The 15,044-nt window shown below is 35.8% G+C and overlaps 1 protein-coding gene and 1 long non-coding RNA gene across 2 annotated transcripts in view; both read left to right on the top strand.

The window, feature by feature from the left end:
* Window positions 1-1,628: 1,628 nt before the first annotated feature.
* The window catches only part of LOC127870837 (YLP motif-containing protein 1-like), an 83,438-nt gene continuing 70,022 nt past the window's right edge, over window positions 1,629-15,044 (top strand). The window contains exon 1 of the mRNA XM_052413370.1: window positions 1,629-1,933. Within this exon, the coding sequence (XP_052269330.1) occupies window positions 1,709-1,933 (225 nt within the window). The 5' untranslated portion in view covers window positions 1,629-1,708. The remainder of the gene's footprint in view (window positions 1,934-15,044) is intronic.
* On the top strand, window positions 7,421-12,129 carry LOC127870851 (uncharacterized). The gene is made up of 3 exons (XR_008044950.1): window positions 7,421-7,593; window positions 11,119-11,306; window positions 12,032-12,129. It is a non-coding gene; the product is annotated as an uncharacterized LOC127870851 (long non-coding RNA).

Consider the following 15,044-nt stretch of genomic DNA (forward strand, 5'->3'; position numbering starts at 1 on the left):
TTACGTTAGAGGAACGAACGGTCGACAATAAAGCACGACGAAAATACTTTCTCAACGAGCTTATGATTAAGAGCATTTAAAATCAAAGTATCAGCGCAAAAGAATGCACCAAAATGACCATATTATACGTGCGCAATAATGCTGTTATAAATCAGACTTTGGCACATTGGTATCGACAGGCTTTGTTATTTTATTAATCGCGCTGTTAACAACGTTTTTAATAAAGTTCAAAATCCTGGTTATTAGATTGGGAGTATTGCAATTGAGCCGGCGGTCGGCGTCAAACAATGTAGTTTACTGCCAATAACTTTAGTTTTCATTTTCATCTCAACAACTTCAGTTTGGATAGTGATATTGAATTGACCTGTTTAACGTGTTACTATTAGTTATTTGTTTATAGGAAAGATTCGACTAGAGCTTATGCCAAGGGTGGATTCAGATACCACACAATCAGTTCGGGTTACAAGTGATCGCAAATAAATTAATGGTAGGTTACTGTTGAATATTCGAAATGTGAAAAAAGCATATAAAAAACGACAATATCATGCAGCCAGCATTTTTTATACGATCGTGTATTTTTGTCGCTATTAGAACACTTAAAAATTAACAATCGCATATTTGTCATTACATCATTCTTCATACCACGAGTCTAAGCCAATAGCGATTGATACTCAAGCAATACGATTCCTGAGCCATGAGCCTTTTAAACGGATGTTTATGGGTTAACCCACTTAAGCCTAGTGGACTCTCCCATCCTTCCAAATTGGATCAATTTATTTCCAAAATTAGGGATATCTAGTATATTTATTTCTATATTTAGAATTTTTCTTACAAAAATTCCTTTAAGCAAACAGCGCAGACCCTGATGAGACGCCGTATCATGCGGCGTCTCATCTGGGTCTACGCTGTTTGCCAATGCCATTTTTCTAGACGCTAGGCATACATGGGTTAAAAGCACGAATGACGTGAGGGTTTCAGTGCCATTTTAGTAAAACTCTTACTTGGAGTCCTTATTCCAATTTCCGAGCGTATATATTACCGGTTGCAAGCACAACCCCATTATATAATTGCGGCCATTTAACACCATGTTATGACAGTGCATCAAATATTTTTGTATTATTTAATATGACTTTTTGAAAATTATTATTGAACGTAAAACATATATGAAAAATCAAACTATGTGAAAAGAACACGGATTGTGTGATATGAGACAAGTAACAAAATATCAACTCTACCAAATCTTACCCTCCCTTACCCAACCAACTTTCAATTCTGAAACCATCATATCCGAGTTGGTAGCGTTTGTTTATTTATCAAATCCGATGGACAAGCATTTTCAAACTGATTTACATTCACAGAGCGAGCATAATAATTTCGTTCAACCAATGTGCATTATGCTGATTTTTGCAAATGTTTATTGGAAGCGTCCCATTTACATTTTCTTTGATAATTGAAAATAGTGCTTCATATTTCATACAACGCGCATAATCGAACAAATTAGTTGAGAAGCTTCATGTGTGGGCAAAATGGCATCCTTGTGGAATTGTGTATAGTGTAATCTCACCAATATGGTGTTGTGTAGCTTAATGCAGGTCTTACAATACACAATTATTTTACACAGTATTGCCAAGAAAGATAACTCGGATTAATAATCTCATTAATTTTAAAATTTAGTTTTCCACCAAAATTTTAAATAAAAACAGCCAAAATGTTTCCAGGATGGCGCCCAATGCAGCAAGCGTTCATTCAGCCTCAATATCACATGGTCCCAATGCATTCGCAGGTCGGCTGGCCAGTTCAAGGGATGCCCATGCAAACAATGATGGGTGGGGTAATGCCGACAATGCAGCCAGAACAGCCCTCTGTGCGCCCGCCAGTTCCAGGAGAGGGCAATCCCCCGCCTTTACCTGCAGATCCACCACCGCCAGAAGAGGTTTTTGTATAGGAGATGTTTTTTATTTGATTGATTGTTTTCTAATTGATAATCAAAATCATAGTTAAAAAATGAAGTGACCATGTGCACTCCATTATTCGAGCGATTACCATAATTCACTCAACATCGCAAGCAGAACTGTGTTTAAATAATAGCATAAACCAAGGATTATTTTTAAAATATAAGTCATTGATGACAAATTTGTGAAGGATTAATATTTAGGGTTTAAGAATGCATTTACTGTTTATTTTACTCTTAACATTCCAGGGTTTTTTCTGCCTATTTTGGGAAAAGGAGTCTGGCCTAATTGGGAATTTTTTATCGACAAAATTACTAATTGTGGGAATATTTGCGTCGAAACAGCTTATTTGGGAAATTTTGGTGTTCATTATTATGGTAAAAATTCATGTAAGTCAGTTTCAGTTACTAGTTATGTTGTCTTTGTTCAACTAAAATAAACATAACGCATGGACACCAGCAGTAAATAATACTAATTCTAAGGGTTTAGGTCCAGAAAGGCCAAAAACCAAAAAGGCCGCATACCAAAAAGGCCGAATACCAAAAAGGCCTTACCAAAAAGGCCCCCAAAGCGTACCAAAAAGGCAAAAAAATGAAACAAAAAAAGCCTTAAAGCAATAATTGTTATTATAGGTTTCAAATTTTGTTTACAAACAAATACACATAAATCAAAATGGAATAAGTCATAAAACAGGTATGAAGTTAATTATTTTCTTTATCTGTTGTGTATGTATAAATATGCATTTACGATATATACTGTCAATGTACAAGCACAATCACACAATTTATATAACAAAATATACAGTTACAAGCAAACATTTACAGACGTTATACAGTCACACTGACAAAATACAACATAATTACATAACAATATTGTTAAACATGTGAATTCTATTTTTTGTTTAATCAAATGGCGTACGACATAAAACATGTATGAAGATTTTTATTTTCTTTATTACAAAATATACATAATTTCAATTAATTGAAAATGGAGTACGACATAAAACATGTATGAAGTTTTTTTATTTTCTTTATTACAAAATATACATATTTCAATTAATTTCAATTACATAATAATATTGTTTAACATGTGAATTCTATTTTCTATCAGTGCCTTCCCCAGGAATTTGTTCAGGCGCCCCGGGGCCGACCGGGGGTGGGTTCGTTGATTTTTTTTTAAATTTAACGTGTCAATTCACGTTCTGTGGTTCGTTATAAGTCAAAGAAAAACAGCGTCAAAAGACGTCATTTGGTGCGCTATGACTCTTCAAAAAAATCCCCCAGTCATTTAAAAATTTTTTTTTTTTTTTATTGTTTAATTGTTATAAAACTTTTCCGCACAGATAGTAAAATCCCGACTCGAACGATTCCCCAATACATCCGTTTCAACCCGACTCTATTACTGTATACTTACTATTTTTCAAGTTTCTATTTATTACCCGATAATCCCGTTTATTCCGTTTTTATCAATCTCTTTCTTGTAAATATTTACGGTAAAAGCTTTCAGTTATATCTTTAACACAAACCGTGCCATTTTTTAAGTGACTATTTATAGATTTGATGAAATATTGCCTCTGAATATGCGTCAATCCCCTGACCTGTTGTGTGCTTGTTAAAACGCTCAATACACGCCATTTGTATGCAATAGACGCGACGTTGTATATGCTGCATAATTTTCGCGCTCTTTTTAATTGAGAAAAAGATTCGACACAAAATAAATTTGCACTGCTAATTTGAAGCAAAAATATTTAACGTTGCGGTAACATTTACATTCGGAAGTGTGTTTCGGATTAAAAACGCGTTAACATCGACTTACGGTAATGGGTTTCGGATTACAAATTTAATTATTCCCATTTGAGATTTCAACAAATATTAACTGTTGCGTTATAAATTCAACGATAATTTGTTTACACACTTTACGAGTCGAATAAATGTTTTGACGGAATTATGCATGAAATTCACGTTGTCCACGAGGATCACGGCCGGTTGCCATCATCAGTCTTCTAACTATCGATTATCGGACGAAACATTTACAAGTGTGTGTAATTAATTCAACGAAAATTTGTTAAAGCGCATTATGTGTCGAATAAATGTCAGAAAAACGAGGTGAATCAGTTCTATAAATGGACATGTTGAAATATACATGTACTGGAATAAAATAAATTGTTATCACATAATTGTAACCGGGAGTCATTTGCACAACTTACTCGCTATAATAATTAATTGTTTACCATTTGCAATTAATTTCTCGTATTAATTATGAGTCATAGGTAACACTTGTTTACAGTAAAAAGGTGTGATGATGATGCCCGAAACCGTCTTTAATGTTCTGTACTGTACTAATTACCGGTTTTATATTACACAAATGGTACAACTTCTTGCTAATCAAGCTGCGATAAACTCTTACTTCATGCCCAACGTCAATCAAAAATAATGGTCGATAGTTAACCCCGCCCTCATAATCATTCGCGTAACCGATTGGACGATGAACTTCACAGTTTGACGACTGGAAAGTTACCAGATACATCCTTGTCAGCATTTAAATGACCGTGGCTAGAATAATCGATACGCGCGTCATGCTATTTTCTTATCAGTGGATTATCCATTACCCCATGTGGACTTTGTGGTGTTTATGGCGATTACTTGTGAAAGTAGGTACCGAGTGCTCTTTTAAAACAGGGAATATTGATACACTGATGGGGAAACCTTGATTTTTTTGGACAATCTCCACTTTCTTTTACTGAAGAATACACTGATCGGAAAATTTCAAGCGCCCCGGGGACTCTGATTTCGCAATTCAAGCGCCCCGGCAAGGGGCGCTTAAATGGCCTGGGGAAGACCCTGTTTCTATTAAATCAAAATGGAGTACGACATAAAACATGTATGAACTTTTTTATTTTCTTTATTACAAAAAATACATTTACAAAAAAATACATAGAATATACAGTGAACGTGATAAAATACAACAGTATTTTAGCAATATACACGTGCATTTCTCCAGCACAACACCGTACATACACTTGACCGACCTTGGCGGGGAACTCGGAGGTGGTGCATTGTTTCGCCTCATACTTGTCACATAAATTAGAGATCGAACGCGGTCGTTATAATAAGATACTACGCGAAAATAGAAACTGTAAGTTTTGCAACGGAAACGCTATAGAAGACGAGTGTCACTTTGTACTTGTTTCTCCTCTATATATAGAAATTAGAAAGGAATATTTAAAACTATATTTTTAAACGTGGCCAACGTTAAATAAATTTGACATTCTAATGAAGTCGGTTAATAAAAGACATTATAAACTTTGCTTAATATGTTTTTAATGCTAATGAATTGCGTAATAATATAGACAATCTGTTATAATTTTTAATAATATCACATAGAATAAAGCATTTTTATTTCTTTCGGTTTAAGTCTTCCGAATTTAATGTAGCTAGTTTTATATCGTTAAAAGTTAAGAAACTCTTTTAAAATGGGCAAGTCATTATCAATAGGTGCCAATAAGTGTCATTTACACGATTTAAAAACACTATTTTTCAAACGCCAACTAAAGTCCGGTATACTTACCAATATAATGAATAAAACAAAGCAACTACTATAGACAACTTTGACACATAAACGGGTTATATATTACTCAATAATTCTGGATCTTATATATATTTGGCCGCCACGTAAGTTTACAACACCTTCATTACTCATTGGTTACACTTGTAGACGCAAACAGAGAGTTCAGAGAAAAATAAAATTATCTTAAACGGTATATTCCTACGTGCTTATTGGCGATAAGTATGCCGACTTTGATAACAAAATTAACGGCATTTAATTAAAAAAACTGAAACATCTATTACTCAACGAAAAATATTGTGACTAACGAACACTTCATACTGTATGCGATAATTTGCGATATTATGGCGGCTTTGATTATTTAAAATTAACGGTTTTTAAGTAGACTAGTAAACAAGTTATGACTATTTAATAGATATGATAATTGTATTCATCATAACTATTCAATGATAATACAAAATATTTTATGGCCTTTCTGGTATACCATGAGGCCTTTTTGGTTCACTTATGCAGCCTTTTTGGGAAGGCCTTTTTGGGAAGGCCTTTTTGGTAAACGGCCTTTCTGGTACTATACCATTCTAAGTAATCAAACAATTAGTCACAAGTCACAGCAACAGAATTTTTCGCTGATTTATCGGTTGATCTTAGACTTTGCCATTTCATCTTATAGACCAATAAACTACAATGGAAAAACTATACATACAACCAAGCCCTTTTTTTAGCATTTTTTTAAGCTTTTGACTAGTTGCTGGAACCAAATTTTGAAGGCCTTTGCAAACAGTTTGGATCCACATGAGACGCCACAGACAGAACGTGGCGTCTCATCAGGATCCAAACTGTTTGCTATTCTTATAGTAATCTTTGAAAAAAAATCGAATAAATGCTAATTTTCAAAATTCAGCAGACGACATTTTAGCAGATGACAAATTTTCCAGCGTGCAAAGGGTAAATCAAATACTTTTTAGTTTGATTGCTTATTTATTGATTTCAATACTTGCTAATTTGCGGTGGTTGCGAAAATACGTAAAGGCCTAAAAAAAACATGTTTGTTTCAGACAAATAAAACATTAAACAAAATTAATTGGGGATAAAATACCAACATTCAAATAATGGTAACCATGGAAACCATTTTAAATTAAAAAAAAGATGCTTTTAACAAACAATGTGTTTATATTTAAACATGTGTATATATGAAAACTCGTTTTAACTATTTTACTTGTGTATACTTTTACTTGAATAGTGCTTAAAATGATAAGTATGTGAGCAATAAAAACGAACTCATTTTAGACTTTTGCACTTTATTAATTTCATAACTGTGTTCACGAAAAACTGAATAATGTAAAATACTAGGAATTTTTGCACAAAATTTCATATTTTGATTCCCCAAACTCTACTCTACCAGAAAATGATATGAAAATGTCATTTTTTTACCAAATGGGTCAAAATTGCTTGTGCAGCCACATATAGTGGCAGTTTTCCCTATTTGGCTATAGAGAAACCTTGTAAACACTCTAGAAGTCACAATTTTTGCCCAATCATCATGAAAGTTGGTCAAAACATTGGTTTTATTGATATCTTGGACGAGGTCGACAATGGTTGGGATCGGTGAAAAAACATGGCCACCACTGGGCTGGGCATTTTTCTCTATATGTATATAGTGAAAACGTTAACACTCTAGAAGTCACATTTTTGGCCAATGTTCATGAAATTTGTTTTGCACATTTGTTTCTTTGATACAAGAGTTGAGTTCAAACATGGTTTTGGTCAAACCTTGTGATCGAACACTATGGAAGTCACATTTGTATGCCCCCCTTCGAAAAAGAGGGGGTATATTGTTTTGCTCATGTCGGCTGTACATGTATGTCTGTCCACCAGATGGTTTCCGAATGATAACTCAAGAACGCTTAGGCCTAGGATCATGAAACTTTATAGGTACACTGATCATGACTTGCAGATGACCCCTATTGATTTTGAGGTCACTAGGTCAAAGGTCAAGGTCACGGTGACCTGAAATAGTAAAATGGTTTCTGGATGATAACTCAAGAACGCTTACGCCTAGGATCACGAAACTTCATAGGTACATTGATCATGACTCGCAGATGACCCCTATTGATTTTGAGGTCACTATATCAAAGGTCAAGGTCACAATGACCCGAAACAGTAAAATGGTTTCCGGATGAAAGCTCAAGAGCACTTATGCCTAAGATCATGAAAGTTCATAGGTACATTGATCATGACTTGCAGATGACCCCTATTGATTTTCAGGTCACTAGGTCAAAGGTCAAGGTGACCCGAAATAGAAAAATGGTTCTGGATGATAACTCAAGAACGCTTATGCTAAGGATCATGAAACTTCATAGGTACATTGATCATGACTTGCAGATGACCCCTATTGATTTTCAGGTCACTAGGTCAAAGGTCAAGGTCACAGTGACTCATCTTAGAAAAATGGTTTCCGGATGATAACTCAAGAACGCTTACGCCTAGGATCATGAAACTTAATAGGTACATTGAGGTGACCCAAAATAGTAAAATTGTTTTACTCAAGAACGCTGAAAATGGATGATGAAACTTAATAGGTACATTGATCATGACTCGCAGATGATCCCTATTGATTTTCAGGTCACTAGGTCAAAGGTCAAGGTCACGGTGTTTCAACTTAGAAAAATGGTATCCAGATGATAACTCAAGAAGGCCTATGCCTAGGATCATGAAACTTCATAGGTACATTGATCATGACTTGCAGATGACCCGTATTGACTTTCAGGTCACTAGGTCAAGGTCACGATTACTTGACACAGTAAAATGGTTTTTGGATGATAACATAAGACACATGTAGCTTATGCCTAGGATCATGAAACAATATAATGGTCAAGTTGATAGAATTTTCTTATTAAATCAATCAAAAATGGAATTTATCATGTAGATGTTTTGAACATCTTATAACTTTGTTATCCATCTGACATGTGTGCATTATAATCATTGCATCTTTTTTTAAGATGTTTGTGGTTTAATTTTTTTGTTTGTTTTGGTAATTAAACACAAAGCACTAAATTGGCAATTTCCAGACAGACTTACAGTGGGCTGACCTTGAAACAATGCAAGATGGAATGTAATTCATTTGTTTGTTTTGTAATTTAAAATCTTAGCATGTCAACTATGAAAACACTATACAATTATTATTTTGTTATCAGACTAGGACACAACAGTTCATATGTGCTCTAAAATCTACAAGTACACAAGAACAAACACACACAACTCAATTTGATATTAACCAATCGATGCCTAACATTGATTATGAGAGAGAGGAAGGAATGAGTCATGCTGAAGGATACACACATTGATTGTTTATGAAGTTAATGTATGGGATCAGGAATAACATTTTGCTGTAATTTGTTGGTGTGTGAGCTCTGGTCAACAGGCTGTGTTTAAAGAAGACATTAACAATGGATATATGCTACTGCTGATAAAGGGTTCTAAAATATACAGCTACATGTACCAAATTTAGGTTTGGAATGTAAATTGCTAACTGTTGGCTACATTGATCATTACTCACCAATGACCCCTATTGATCTTCTCGTCACTAGGTCAAAGGTGACAGTCACAGTGATTCAAAATACAAAAATTGGTTTTCAAATGATAACTCAAAAACACTTTCACGTAGGATAAAGACTTCATAGGTACATTGATAATGATTATAAAAATACCCCTTTTGAATTTCAAATCACTACATCAAAGATCAGCATCACAGTGACTCAAAACAATAAAATTGTTTCTTGATATTTGCTGACAATGCTTACGCCTAGATTCATGATCTTCATAGTTACATTGATCATGACTGGCAGATGACCAACATAATGTTCAAGTCACTAGGTCAAACGTCTTAATAACAATGACTCAACACTATAAAATGGTGTCCAGATGACAACTCAAGAAACCAAGGTCAAAAGTCAAAGTCACAATGTCTAATATATTCATATTCACACAATGGCTGCCATTTCAACTGACAGCCCATATGCAGGCATGCATATTTTACAAACAGCCCAATACATTTGGTAAAAATTCAATGAACACACTCTTCTCAGGTGAGCGAACTAGGGCCATCTTGGCCCTCATGTTTATAGAAACTTTGTAGCGCAGAGAACATGGAAATCTGTTGATTTTGGTTAAAAGTTTCTTTGGTATTTTTTAACACAATTTATATTTCGAATAATTTGATTTTTCCTCTCAATTATTTTCAAATCTAACACGCCGTATCTTTATTGTTACAGCTTTTTTGTTGAGTAATTATTGAAACAGTAATCGTACTGTATACTGATTCAAGAGAACATCTGGACGGTACTGGATTAAGTTTTGGGCGTTATGTAAACATGCATAGCATGTCTACTGACCTATTGTGTAGACTGCTGTCTGCGGTGTTTAGACAAAAGAGATTAACATGTGTAAAATGAATGCAACTCTGCCGATTTGGTCCATAATTACCGGTAATACATTGTTTTGAAAGTAATTATTTTAATCAATACATTTGCGATCTAAATCGCGGCCGAATAGTGTAAAACGCGATTTAAAAAAATGTTGGATAAAAAAATTGCAGTGGGGGGTAAACTGACACGGTCGGTCAGGTAACCTGAAACAAACATGTTGTTTTTTTTAGGCCTAAAACAGAAATAAGCATATACGGAGTTGGATTATAATGTGTAGCTTGTGGTTCCTGTTAATTTTTTGCAAAGTAATGCGGAATAGTTTGCACTTTACTGCTGTAAATGTTGGTAGAAGAATGCCCAAGCTAAATGTGCTTACATCTGAGTCGTTAAACGCATGCTATAACCTAATGGATAAAGTGAAGTCACTCTAATTGTCATTAGTGTTTGTAAACATTTTTTTATGATTTTGAAAGAAAACTTCTTTATTGTAATAATAAATTGGGAACAATTATTGTGCTAAATAGCTTGCATGAAGCATGGATTGGAATGTTCTGAAAGAAAAGTGTCTCAGTTTTTTTTATTAAATGATTTTGCGCTGTTAAATCCAAGCAGAAAAGAGCTTTTAAACCTTATTTAATAGACCCATTTCAAACAAGATAATAAAGTGCAACTTTTTGTTTAATGCCCAGGCCAAAATACAAAATAGGTCCATTTCTGGTCTCCTTGGAAAAAAAACAGGGTCGGTAGGTAGGGATTTTATTATGCCCCCCTTCGAAGAAGAGGGGGTATATTGCTTTGAACATGTCAGTCTGTTGGTCGGTCCGTCCACCAGGTGGTTTCCGGATGATAACTCAAGAACACTTGGGCCTAGGATCATGAAACTTCATAGGTACATTGATCATGACTCGCAGATGACCCCTATTGATTTTGAGGTCACTAGGTCAAAGGTCAAGGTCATGGTAACCGAAATAGTAAAATGGTTTCCGGATGAAAACTCAAGAACGCTTAGGCCTAGGATTATGAAACTTGATAGGTAGATTGATAATGACTCGCAGATGACCCCTATTGATTGTCAGGTCACTAGGTCAAAGGTCAAGGTCACAGTGACCCGAAATAGTAAAATGGTTTCCGGATGATAACTCAAGAACGTTTAGGCCTAGGATCATGAAACTTGATAGGTAGATTGATCATGACTCGCAGATGACCCCTATTGATTTTCAGATCACTAGGTCAAAGGTCAAGGTCACAGTGACCCGAAATAGTAAAATGGTTTCCGGATGATAACTCAAGAACGCTCATGCCTAGGATCATGAAACTTCGTAGGTAGATTGATAATGGCTGGCAGATGACCCCTATTGATTTTCAGGTCACTAGGTCAAAGGTCAAGGTCACAGTGACCCGAAATAGTAAAATAGTTTCCGGATGATAACTCAAGAACGCTTATGCCTAGGATCATGAAACTTCATAGGTACATTGATCATGACTCGCAGATGACCCCTATAGATTTTCAGGTCACTAGGTCAAAGGTCAAGGTCACGGTGACCCAAAATAGCAAAATGGTTTGCGGATGATAACTCAAGAATGCTTATGCCTAGGATCATGAAACTTGATAGGTAGATTGATCATGACTCGCAGTTGACCCCTATTGATTTTCAGGTCACTACATCAAAGGTCAAGGTCACGGTGACCTGAAATAGTAAAATGGTTTCCGGATGATAACTCAAGAACGCTAATGGCTACGATCATGAAACTTCATAGGTACAATGATCATGACTTGCAGATGACCCCTAATGATTTTGAGGTCACTAGGTCAAAGGTCAAGGTCATGGTGACCCAGAATAGTAAAATGGTTTCCGGATGATAACTCAAGAACGCTTATGCCTAGGATCATGAAACTTGATAGGTACATTGATCATGACTCGCAGATGACCCCTATTGATTTTGAGGTCACAAGGTCAAAGGTCAAGTTCACGGTGACCTGAAATAGTAAAATGGTTTCCGGATGATAACTGAAGAACGCTTATTCCTAGGATCATGAAACTTGATAGGTAGATTGATCATGACTCGCAGATGACCCCTATTGATTTTCAGGTCACTAGGTCAAAGGTCAAGGTCACGGTGACCCGAAATAGTAAAATGGTTTCCGGATGATAACTCAAGAACGCTTATGGCTAGGATCATGAAACTTCATAGGTTCATTGATCATGACTGACAGATGACCCATATTGATTTTCAGGTCACTAGGTAGAAGGTCAAGGTCACAGTGACAAAAAACATATTCACACAATGGCTGTCACTACAACGGAAAGCTCATATGGGGGGCATGCATGTTTTACAAACAGCCCTTGTTTTATTTTTATACCCCCATTACCATTGGTATTGGGGGCTATATACATGTAGGAGTCACTTTGTCTGTCGGTCTGTCGGTCTGTCCCGAAATTTCATCCGATCTTCACCTAACTGAATGTGGGTCATGCCAGGTCAAAAACAAGGTCGTGGGGTCACTAAGTGTGTTTTAATTTGAAAGTTTGTCCGGACCATAACTATGTCATTTATCATTAGATTTGTAAATGACTTGGTACATTTGTTCACCATCATGGGACGGTGTATCGTGTGAAAAAAGTATGTCGATATCTCAAAGGTCAAGGTCACACTTGGAGTTGAAAGGTCAAATGCTTGTCTGGGCCATAACTTTGTCATTTATTGTGAGATTGCAAAATCATTTGGCAAATTTGTTCACCATCATTGGACAGTGTGTCGCGCGAAAGAATTACGTCGATATCTCCAAGGTCAAGGTCACACTTTGAGTTCAACGATCATAAATGAGCCTGTCCTGGCCATAACTATGTCATTCATTGTAAGATTTTATAATCATTTGGCACATTTGTCCACCATCATTGGACGGTGTGTTACGCAAAAGAATTACGTCGATATCTCCAAGGTCTTAAAGTTCAAAGGTAAAAAATGTCCATAAATGAGCTTGTCCGGGCCATAACTATGTCTTTCATTGTGAGATTTTAAAATTATTTGGCATATTTGTTCACCATCATTGAACAGTGTGTTGCGCGAAAGAATTACGTGATATCTCCAAGGTCAAGGTCACACTTTGATTTCAAAGGTCAAAAATGGCCATAAATGAGATTGTCCGGGCCATAAAAATGTTGTTCATTGTGAGATTTTAAAATCATTTGGCACATTTGTTCACCATCATTGGACGGTGTGTCGCGCGAAAGGATTACCTGGATCTCTCCAAGGTCAGGGTCACACTTCAAGTTCAAAGGTAAAAAATAGCCATAAATGAGCTTGTCCGGGCAATAACTGTGTCGTTTATTGTGAGATTTTCAAATCATTTGGCTCTTTTGTTCACCATCATTGGACGGTGTGTGGTGCAAAAGAATTATGTCGATATCTCCAAGGTCAAGGTCACACTTTTAGTTCAAAGGTCAAAAATGGCAATAAATGATCTTGTCTGGGCCATAACTCCATGTATGTCATTCATTGTGAGATTTTAAAATGACTCTGTACATTAATTTGTTCACAGTCATTGGACGGCGTGTCATGTGAAAGAATTCAAGAGTTCAAAGGTCAAAATGCCTATAAATGATAATGGCATAATAATTCTTAAAAATTGCCATAAATTAGATTCTCTTGTTATGTGAAGACAGCATGCACAATAGTATGTGTCAATGCGGCATGTGGGGGTATACGTCACGTCTGTGACAAAGCTCTAGTTTTTAGCTCACCTGTCACGAAGTGACATGGTGAGCTTATGTGACCGTGTGATGTTCGGCGTCCATATGTGCGTGTGTGCGTCCGTCAACAATTTGCTTGTGTAAACAGTAGAGGTCCAGGGACCTCAATCTATTCAATCTGCCGCCGAAATTCGGCGGCAGTCCCCCACCTGAAAAGTATACTTTTTTCCCTTTTTGGGGGGAAAAATTCCCCCCTAAAAAAAACTTTTTTTTTAATAGAAAGATGTGTCTCATGATTATTAAATCTCAATTCTATTTCAATTTAATTTTTGCAAACATACTAAATTATGAAAAATGCAATTAATATTGTGCAAACATGTACAAATGTAATAATGAGAGAGTAAGTAAAAAAAATCCCCAAAAAAGGAAATTCCCCCTCCTAAGGGCTGCGGACCCCTTCCCCCAAAGAAGTGTGAGGGAGCTGAGGTCACAGTTTTCATCCAATCTTTATGAAATTTGGTAAGAATGTTTATCTTGATGAAATCTGGGTTGGGATTGTATTTGGGTCATCTGGGGTCAAAAACTAGGTCACTAGGTCAAAAACTAGGTCAAATAATTGAAAAACCTTGTGTAGACTATAGAGGTCGCAGTTTTCATCCAATCTTTATCAAATTTGGTCAGAACGTTTATCTTGATAAAATCTGGGTTGGTTGTATTTGGGTCATCTGAGGTCAAAAACTAGGTCACTAGGTCAAAAACTAGGTCAAATAATAGAAAAACTTTGTGTAGACAATAGAGGTCGCAGTTTTCATCCAATCTTTATGAAATTTGGTCAGAATGTTTATCTTGATAGAATCTGGGTTAGGATTGTATTTGGGTCATCTGGGGTCAAAAACTAGGTCACTAGGTAAAAAACTAGGTCAAATAATAGAAAAACCTTGTATAGACAATAGAGGTCGCAGTTTTCATCCAGTATTTATGAAATTTGGTCAGAATCTTTATCTTGATGAAATCTGGGTTGGGATTGTATTTGGGTCATCTATGGTCAAAAACTAGGTCTCTAGGTCAAAAACAAGGTCAAATAATAGAAAATTCTTGTGTAGACAATAGAGGTCCCAGTTTTCATCCAATCTTTATGAAATTTGGTCAGATTGTTTATCTTGATGAAATCTGGGTTGGGATTGTATTTGGGTCATCTGAGGTTAAAAACTAGGTCGCTAGGTTAAATAATAGAAAAAACTGTCAACAATTGGTCTGTGTAGACAGTAGAGGTCACAGTTTGTTTCCAATCTTTATGAAATTTGGTCAGAATGTTTATCTTTATAAAAACTGGGTTGGGATTGTATTTGGGTCATCTGAGGTAAAAAAACTAGGTCACTGTCAAAAACAAGGTCACTAGGTCAAATAATAGA

The sequence above is a fragment of the Dreissena polymorpha genome, chromosome 3, assembly GCF_020536995.1.
Source record: "Dreissena polymorpha isolate Duluth1 chromosome 3, UMN_Dpol_1.0, whole genome shotgun sequence".
In the NCBI taxonomy this organism is placed as follows: domain Eukaryota; kingdom Metazoa; phylum Mollusca; class Bivalvia; order Myida; family Dreissenidae; genus Dreissena; species Dreissena polymorpha.